This window comes from Lutra lutra, chromosome 4, assembly GCF_902655055.1.
Source record: "Lutra lutra chromosome 4, mLutLut1.2, whole genome shotgun sequence".
Taxonomy (NCBI): domain Eukaryota; kingdom Metazoa; phylum Chordata; class Mammalia; order Carnivora; family Mustelidae; genus Lutra; species Lutra lutra.
Genome location: NC_062281.1, coordinates 22,047,955 through 22,058,199, shown reverse-complemented (window position 1 = coordinate 22,058,199; position 10,245 = coordinate 22,047,955). Strand labels below are relative to the sequence as shown.

The following is a 10,245-nucleotide window of genomic DNA, read 5'->3' as shown; positions in this document are numbered from 1 at the left end:
TCCTATTCATTCATCTCACCCCCAATTAAAGTTAAGTAACCTTTCTGAAAGGCCACTGGTATAACAGTCCTTCAAGTGACCAGGTATCCAGAACCATGAAAATAAAGGCTAACCTCACTGGAAAGGAAAACCCCCCAGAATCACTCCAAAACGAACAAGGAAGGAAGCAACCGAGACTGGTCCTTCTCTGAGCACCATGTGTAAAAAGAAATGAACCTATGATGCACCTAAGATTCCAGGTAGGAGAGCTTTCACTTTCTTCTGAAGCATCCTTTGGCGAGTGGGCTGCTCTGCCCAGCGGTGTGATCTTCTGGGACATGACCACAAGGATGACTTCACGGGCTTTGCTCTACAGCCCCATCTTGGTTTTCAACAAAGGGTGTCTACTCCATGGATAGCAAACTTGATTTGATATTTATAAACCTTTTCGTATAAATACATAAGCCAGCTTTAAAAAATGATTAAGATCCTATGTACTAACGTGGAGCTAGAAAAAGATGGTTGCGTAGAAATCGTTATACAGCCGAGTCCTCTGCGGAGTTTCTGCGTATAATTCGTCACAGGGTTGGCACCGCACTCTCTGGCCGTGGCTTCTTCCCAATTCATGTTAGCCCACTTAGGGACACCTGGTTATCATTAAACTTGACTGAGCGATAACTCCTGACACCCCCCAGAGATGGTTCTGAGTTGTCAACTTGCTGCAGTGAAACAGAACTCTTGCCTAAGTGAATTAAAATTACATCTTACTATTGGGCCTCACGGATGTGCTAAGCATTGTTCAATTCCCAGCTGTATGTTCCAAATGGGAAAAGAACACACCAGCTAGCATCCCAGGGAGATTTGCTCAGACAATGACATGAAATGAAACCATGGAGATTTAAAGAGGCTGAGTGTGTCAGATCCTGTTCTCATTTATAATTACCTTTTTTTTTTCTTTCTTTCACGTAACACACACTGTGAGCTTTGTGACAGGTAAATCTGGTAAAGCAGTTCCCCGAATCTATTCATGTGACTGACTGGTACAATTAGGGACACAGCTCTGCCAGCCAAGCGACAACAGGTGTTTCAAAGTTGGCTTGGAGGTTGAACAAAACGTTGCATTCACATTTTTGCAAAGGAGGAAGATACGAGAATATTTTGGCAGTCCTAAAAAATTAAATATAAACTTGCAAAGACCAGATGAATGAGGATTCATTGCTAACCCTTGAAGTCGCTGGGAGCTGCAGCTTAAATGACATCGAACCCATCAGACTGGGCCTTTCAGAGGAAGAAACCAGTGCAAGGACCATGGACCTAAGAATTCTTTTTCAACAGATACATAAGAGGGAATCACAGCCACTTAGGAGAAAATATCCTGTGTTCAAGAGTGGGCTAATGCTGGGTCACACTGGAGGACAGAGAGCCTTCGAGAACTGTTCTGAGTCACGGGGCTGCAGAGAACAGCCCCCCTTTGAGCCCCCTTGCCCATACACCACTCCCAGCGGGGTCCGGACGCACAGGCTGGCCCTCGCTCTGTATACACGCAGCACCCTGTCACCTCTCCAGACCTCTGCAAACACCCAGTTTCTCTCCCGTCCACGGGGCCCTTCCTCCTTGCTCTCTTGCCAGTCCCTTTCCCTTCCGGACGTCTACAAAGCTAGATGAGTTCAAGTCTCCTGGATTTATGGCTCCCACTGACCTGAGCCAGGCACTTGGAGTGATTTGAACATAATTCTGTGATGGAATTTTCTTCCCAGCCAACACTAGAAATAAATTTATAAGCTCTATGAGAGTTTAGGGGGAAAAAAAAATCCAAAGTGCTTCTTGTTTATTCAGAATAAAAAATGGTAGGACCCACTAATGTACCCCTCTGTTCTCTCACCTCTTCCAAGTAGAAAAAGGCATTTAGTATCAGAAATCTTCATCTTTTACAAGGGAGTTAAGGGATACATGTGTATGTGTATATATATCTATATATATATATATTTTTTTTTCCTGCTTATACTTGCAGTTTTACAATCATCAGAAACTCAAAGCAGCATTTTTAGGGTTAGAAATGTTCTTTTTAACAAGAAGCACAACAGGGCTTCTCCAAAGATTTAAAAATTAAAGCGACAGAAAACAGCAGTCACATTTGTTTCTGATTATTTTGTTTGCCAAGATCTTGCTGGAAACAAGCCTTGACGCAAAGTGGTATCAGGATCCCAGTGTCGAGGTCCAACCTCGGGGACTTCTCAGCAATGCTCGCGTTCAACGGGGAGAATTTCTACGTGAGTACTACTTTCTCAACAGAGAAGCCTCTGAAACTCGAGGTTTGCACAAAGATGAAGAGCTTGTCTCATGACTCCTGGTCTGCCACCAACAGCTTCACTGTCCCTCTGTCTCTAAACCAAAGCCTTCCGCCAGCGCTGAGCAGCCCTGTGCCAATGGTTCAAGGCATAATGGAGCCCACATCCCTGAAGAGCCTTGGGTTTCTGCTGTGGGTAGACACTTCCACCTCACTAAAATGCTGGTGGGTTGTCTGTATGGTTCCTTGTGTAAACTGAACATTAATTATCCTAGTGTTTTCTTGGTCCTAACTCCTCCCCACCGCCCTGCAAGGCAAAAGATGATCCCACCCTGTCCCTCTGAGACGTAAAGTTTTCTGTTACCCCTGTCTACCTGGAGGTCATAATACCTTCTCTCATGCAGCAACATATTAGAGACAGAAATTCAAGTGGGTCTGCAAATTCAAAGTGGCAAAGTGGAACAATGACCTTGTCTTAACTTATGCCTGGTCATTTCTTGACACTGGGTGGAGTGACTTCCTGGGTCTTCCATGAAGGCTGAGCATCTGTAACTGCAGGAGACCCGGCATGACCAATGGCAATGATGTTTGTGGGAAGAAGAGGAGCAGCTTTGAAATATTCACAACCAACACAATTTTGATTAAAGAAAGAACTCTGGTTTTTAATAGTTTTGATCATTAAAAAAGTTTAAACCTGCATAGCAATCATTTCAAAAATAATTATTTAATGTTCCATAATTAAACTGTACACAACCTAGTCTTGGGACATAGAAGCCAGTGAGGTGAGTTTGGAGCAGTTCTGTGCAGTCCCAGGAGTCAGAAGTCGAATTTTCATCGGCCTTTTTTTTTTTCCTTCTTCTTTTTTTGTCATTCTCTTCGTCTTAGATTATTTGGATACTTGGCACAATCTGGCTCCGCTGCTGAGCAGATCTGCACTGGGAAGAGAGAGCAGCTTGACCCCGTCCCTTCTCGCTTCCCCTCCCCCACTTGGCTGGATTCCTCAAAGTCGCTCAATGTCTCGGTATTTCTTCCTCAGAATAGAGACCTGGTCTTTAAAGAGGACAGGGTCGAGCCTCATCTGCGAGTGGATCAGCGGCATGTAGCCAAACCAGCTGGCAAACGTATTCATGCAGCTCTGTCGCTGGGCAAAGTGGTCAGGGTCAGCCCAGCGGGAAGCCCGAGAAGTCTGGGGAAAGGGAGACAAACCAGGAAGACAATAAGAGATGTGCTAGGTATGATGGGAATGCTGCAGAAAACCAAAGTCAGGTTCAAGGGCAAGCGGCAGAGCTTGGGGTCTGGACCGGCCTTCCCAGGCACAGGGGAAGACGCGAGCACCAATCGTGAGTTTCAGCCTTGCCAGGTTTTCCCAAGATACGCTACATTCCTTGACGTTAAAAACATACAAACAAAGCTCCACATTAACGGATTCTCCAAGTCTGGGAATGATTTACGAGTTGAGCCTCGACTCCTAGGGTCAGTAAACATAAAACTTCTCTCTGTACATGTGAACAAATACTATGACTCACAATGTGTTTATGGTTTGAAGACACTTTTCTAAAACCTTCTGGTTTACTTGGTTGATTCTGGGTAAGCAGAAATGATGGTTACCATCTCTTTAGCTCTATGTGTTTGCCTTAAGGCTGGTTAAATATTTTGAGATCGTGTAGAGGACACTGCATTAAAAGAAAGCCTTAAATGACGTGAGTGCTGAAATTTAAATAAGCATCATGTGGTTCAAACCACATTTTTATGAAATAAAGAAAAAGGGAGCTACCCGATTTGGGGGGAAAACACCCCCCCGACTCCTTTATCAATAGGCAACTGTACAATGATTTTTATATGCATGTATGTGTGCTCAAGGTGTTTTTATTCTCATGCACTGTTGGAAAATGCTTTCATAGGAAGGTACATTTTACTGTGAGAATCACTCAGAGTCACTTAAAAACCGTTAAGTGTCAACATGCTTGAAGGGAACCACTGAAGGCAAATACGAATGTCAAGTTACCTCTGAGCAGCAGAATAACAAACGAAACACTGCTTGTTAAGTGCTTCCGTGAAGCTCGTTTGAGCCTCATCACAGCCACCTGGTCAAGTGACCGCCCCAGTGGGCTAATACCATCCCCATCGCACAGACGAGGAAGCAGGTGCCGGGAATTTACTTTACTCTTATTTAAGGCTAGAAAGGGGCAGAGCTCAGGTTCCATCCTTTACTGTTTATACTAAGAGAATGCTACTTGGTAAGCCAGAGAAAGTTCCTAATTAAGCTAACCAGATGAGTTCGTATCAGAGCACACAGTCCCAAAGGGACCTCATTTTGTTCCTAAATTGGTATGGGGCCAGGCTCCCTACCCACAGGCAAGTGCACACATATGCAAATGGACTAGTGTCAAGAGTTTAAGCTTATCCTTATTCTCTTTTACAGATGGGGAAAAAAAAGAAAAAGAAAAAGAATTTTGAATCATCCGAGTATCATTTTTTGCCTGTAGATTTTAACATTTATTTTGGGTCAATTAACGCATGAGAGAAGATATATTTCCCGTGTAATAAAAACATAATCTTATTACACAGGATCTCCTTTTGCCAGTCATACATCATACATGCATAACAGGAAAGCAGGGTACATACAGTACATATCTAACTAGACACATCGAGTTACATCTAAGGCTAAAATTAGGTTTGTCCCAAAATATGTGACATACTGGTTTGGTAGAATTGGGCAAATCTATGAAAAGAATATAGAATAAATTCCTGAGGAACCATGTGTTATCAGAGTTTCACTCCTAATGAGTGTATAACCTCAGGGAAGTTCACAGAACTCTCTGAGCAAACAATATTAAAGGAATGCTGCGTCCTTAAATGACACAGAGAAAAATGTCTGGGCACACAGTAGCCACTCAATACATCTTGCTTGAGCTGGAATAGTCTGTTAGCCTTAAAGGTGAAAAATTCTTGCAAATCCTCTTGCCTGTTCTTTTTAGTATTTAGAGGGAAATAAAATTTTCCACTAGACTCATTGCTCATTAAGGACAGCCGCTCTGTTATAACCAGCATCTGGGCCAGGGCCCCATAATCTGTACACGTTTGTAAACACTGAATTAGGAAATTCTCTAAACTTAAGATCCTGCAAGATTTCTGCTCTTACTAAATTTAGTGAATGAAAATCCGTCAATTATGTTAACATGAGGTCCGGTTAAGTTTCCCTTTGCCAAAGCTAGATCTGATTATGATTTTCAATAATGACTGGAAAAAGGCACATGGAAAACCCCAAAGAACTAAACTGATTGAACCCTCAAGTACGTCCTTCCGGGCTGACTCAAATGCTGTTGCATTCTCCATGATTTAACTTGGGTGGATCTAAACGGTCTACAGGTTTTTTATTTCTTCTATATAGAAGCAGGCTTTGTCCAAGACGAATGAAGGTGGCTGAGCCTCGGCATACCCAGATCAGCCTGATACAGGAGCGGGGGTATAAAATAAGGAGCAGTGGAAGGAACAGAGCCTGGGATTCAACTCCCACTTCTGTCTCTAATACTAGATGACTTGCAGTATATATGTTTCAATTCTTACTTTTAAAAGAGAAAGCTCTTTTATGAGTTTTCTTACTCATAAAATGAGAAAGTTGGATTAGATTTCCTTGCCAAATGTCTTTAGTACGAAACTTAGGTGACAACAGTATTTTACTTTCTTGTAAGTTTTGATACATGGTATCGTGACCCTGTGAGGTCAATTTTTACCATGTCCATTTTACAGATGAGCCCACTGAGTTTCAGGGGGTAGCCGACTTGTGTATACTCCTCTGTGCTAGTTCCAGGGGAAAATTAAGGACTGTGATTCCTGGTCCATCACCAACCCAACTCAAGAGGCAACCACCAGAAGGCTGTGTTGAGGACAATACTATGAGCTCTTCCCCAAATCAAGCCCCTACAATAAATTCACGTAAATTCTTTGTAGGTCTTAAATTCTAGAGAAGGTTGATATTTCTCATGCCACATGAGAGCTTTTACATTCTCGACAGAAAGATACCCTTGACTTACATCTTCCCATATGTGCCAACCATATCTCCCTTGGGGCTTTTAGATATTTCTTAAAATTCCCTTATTTTCCTTCCTAGAGGGGCAGTGAGCCCTCCTTACCTCAGGCTGAACCACCCTCGAGCAAAGCAGGGAAGGAGAGTTCTAGTCTTACCTGCCCCATCATCGTCTCCTTATACTGCTTCTTTTGGGTGACTTTGATTGGAGGCAATTTTGTCACAGCAGACACCAGGAAATTCATGAGAATGTCCTCACAGTTGGCCAGTTGGTCCACCATGTTCTTCAGGCTGGCTGGCAGGTAATGGGTGTACAGGTAGTGATAATATCTGTAAAAGCCAGATGGGTTTCAGAGGTGGCCGTCATTGTAGAATCACAGGTGGTCTTCTTTGGCAGGAAACCTATACTTATTATTTGAATCCCTAAACACATCATGGATGATGATGGCAACAGCCATCACTTATTTGGTATGTACTATATGCCAGATGATGTTTGAAACTGCTTTGCAAGGAATGTTCCCTATAATCCCCATAAGGAACCCATGATACAGGTACGATTATTATCCTTGCTTCGCAGTAAGTAAAGAAGGCACAAGAGGGCCACACAGACGGAGATATTGGTTGGCCAGCCCGACTTCAGCATCAGGGTGGTTGGTCAGAAACTGAATACTGGGATGGTAAGAGAAGTTACTTACATGTAATTGATATATCCTAACTACTGGCTTAATCAGAACCATGATCAATACTACCCTATAATATACTATTCCATTTCTGTGGGCTATAAACCATATTACTTATACACGGTTAGAGCAAAACCCTCGTTAATCTGGTGGTCAATCATTATGGAGGACCCAAAATGAAGTTGAATTAGTTCTTACTCTACTCTTTTTTTTTGTTTTTTTTAAGAGGGAACATAATAGCATTTACTTATAGGAAAAAACAACTTGAAGGAATCACATTTACAGAGTGTTAGTGGCAGAGAAGAAAGGGGGAACAATGCACTTTTAAGAGGTAGGGTCTTAAGATCAAGATTCAGCCCACCTAAATGCTTATTCCTTATACATTCCAACTCTGTCCCTGAGATAGCAAGATTCTCTATTCTTTACTAAAAAAGACTAGGCAGAAGAATGGATGAAAATGACTGAGTCAGTACCGTTAACCATCACACTCACTAATTTGGCAGTCTTACCCAAGTTCCCTGGCTTTAAAGACCAAATATATTCCAACAACTCCCAAGTGTATATCTCCAACCCTGCTGTTTTTCCAACATACCCCTTCGGATGTCTCAACATGCTCAAGACTGAACTCCTGTATTTTCCCGAATACCTAAATCCACCCATAAGGGCTTTCCCCATCTCTTGATGGCCTCTCTATCCTTCCAGTTCCTTAGGTCAAAAATAAAACAAAACAAAACAAAAAACCCCTGAACCATCAAACTCTATATCCAATCTGTTAGAGCATCTTCAAAACACGCCACAATCCGATCACTACTTACCACTTCTGGCTCCCAGGTGCCATCATCTTTTGCCTAGATCTCAATCACCTCCTAATAGGTCTCCCTGCTTCTACACTGCCCCCCCCATATAGTCTGCTCTCAACACAGCACCCAGAGTGGATCCCTAAAATAGAACAAAGATGTCTCCACTCTGCTCAAAGCCCTGTACTGGCTCCCACGGCACTCAAAGGGGAGTGAAGTCCTCACCATGGGCAGCGAGGTCCTGCCATGTGGGGCCCCATGACCCTTCTCTCCTGCTCTCGCTCATTCCACTCTCGGCATATTGGTCTTCCTGCTGTTCCTCCAACCTTCTGGTTCAGGGCATTTACCCAACAGTATGGCTCCGCTGTTAGCTATGCTAGAGCACTCTTCCTACAAAAATCCTCCTGGATGATTTCCTCTCCTTCTTTCTAGTCTCTGCTCTGATCTCACCTGTTCAATGGGGATTACTGGCCACCCTCGCACCTCCTCTTTACCTTCACCATTCATGATCCTTGACCTGCTTGACTTTGCCTTTCTGCTCTATAACTTACCCCCTTAACCTATTACAGAATTATTATGAATATCGTGTCTTCCCCTCGTTGAAAATGGAAAACCGACTTAGGCAAGAATTTTTTTTTTTTTTTTTTTAAACTCTATGGTAAATCCCAAGCACTTAGAATAATGCCCAGGGCTGCACAATGAAGTATGTACTTCTGTTGCTCTTATTCTCAATGTTTAGTACTCGATACACGTGAGTGTGTCCAACTCCAGACAACCTGAAGATGTTTCTCTACCATTATTTCTGGAAATGCAGTGAGCCAGGGGTTTTACTGGTTTCAAAGACACATGCTGGCCACCCTGACAGAACGTGAACAGCGATGCAAACTAATTTCTATTAATGCTATAAAGGAGCCTTGGCCCAAGGTCCTCTTTACGCAACAGCCAGAAGCTACGAGAGAAGGAGCTAGGTAAAAGTTGACGCGCGGGACATCTGAGCTCCTCACTTGTGGTAAATAGCAGCTCCCGTCAACACCATGGAGTAGTCGTTCGTCCACTTGGACGTGTACCCCCACCGCTCCTTAGAGTTATCCCAGAAATGGCTGCGCGCGGGGTACCCCACGATCCTCTCGGGGAAGGTCTGCCACACGGTGAAGGCAAAATCCACCTGCAGGCAGAACACGAGCCAAATAAGCAATCAACAGTGTTAACAAATGTCAACAAAAATTACCTTCCCCCCGCTAATTCGTGATGCGAAATCCCAGGGTTGTTGCGAAACATTAATTCCGTGTATTCATCAGCAAATTAAACTGACTGCTTGACATTTTGCCCCGTAATTATGTACATTTTAATGTTTTCTGTTGAAGAAACTTCAGATTAGTGCAGAAACGAAAGAAGAAAAGAAACTGCTGATATGTCCTTTAGAATCTAGTTTGTTCAAGCAAAAACACAAGTCGAAAAAGCAGTTGCTGGCTTCCCCTCCTCCCCTTCTGGGGTGCACGTGACCGCTGATTCACGCGAGGCACAAACGCATCTGTTTTATAAACGGGAGATTTCCTATGTACATCCAGAGCGTGAACAGACAGCAGGCAGCATGACTAGCATACAGCAAAGCTGAAGTGACTAAAATAAAAGCATCCTCTTAAGAGCAAGAGAAAAGACGTTTAAAAACCACACAAGTTCGAACAGGAATTCAGAGCAGCTATCATAGCGTTGGAAGATGCTCAGTAAAAAGGAAATCTAGAAAAAGCATCCACGATGAAAAATCACAAAGAGTAAGTGGGGAAGAGGCCAAGCGAAGCCACATAGTTATTTTATTTTTTAAAGAAGATTTTATGGGGCGCCTGGGTGGCTCAGTGGGTTGGGCCTCTGCCTTCGGCTCAGGTCATGGTCTCAGGGTCCTGGGGTTGAGTCCCGCGTCGGGCTCTCTGCTCGGTGGGGAGCCTGCTTCCCTCTCTCTCTCTGCCTGCCTCTCTGTCTACTTGTGATCTCTCTCTGTCAAATAAATAGATGGGGTCTTTAAAAAAAAAAAAGATTTTATGTATTTATTTGAGAGAGTGAGTGTGCGAGTGAGAGAGCACAAGCAGGGGGAGCAGCAGAGGGAGAGGGAGAAACAGGCTTCCCACTGAGCAGGGAGCCCGATGCAGGGCTTTATCTCAGGACCCGGGATCATCACCCGAGATGAAGGGAGATGCCTAACCGACTGAGCCACTCAGGCGCCCCAACACGAGATTATTTTAAAGGCAATGCAGGTAAGTGACTGTCCGGTGCTTATAAGAACCCAAAGTAGGTACTTCTCAAGCTGCTCAAAACTGACATTTATAATTAGCAAATAATCTGTTTTCAAATGTGCGAGCAAATTTTGGACTTGCTATGATTGTTTGATGAATGACAAAGAAGTACACAGAAAGTAAAACAGGAACAAAACAGTGAAGAGTAAAACAGTAACAACACAATCATATAATGCTCATATTCATG

General features: G+C 43.4%; 1 protein-coding gene across 1 annotated transcript in view; it reads right to left on the bottom strand.

The window, feature by feature from the left end:
• Positions 1-2,901: 2,901 nt before the first annotated feature.
• Positions 2,902-10,245, bottom strand: part of EXT1 (exostosin glycosyltransferase 1) — a 282,239-nt gene continuing 274,895 nt past the window's right edge. The window contains exons 9-11 of the mRNA XM_047724670.1: positions 8,775-8,935; positions 6,452-6,623; positions 2,902-3,452 (exon numbers count right to left, since the gene is read on the bottom strand). Coding sequence (XP_047580626.1) covers positions 3,267-3,452; positions 6,452-6,623; positions 8,775-8,935 — 519 coding nt within the window. The 3' untranslated portion in view covers positions 2,902-3,266. The remainder of the gene's footprint in view (positions 3,453-6,451; positions 6,624-8,774; positions 8,936-10,245) is intronic.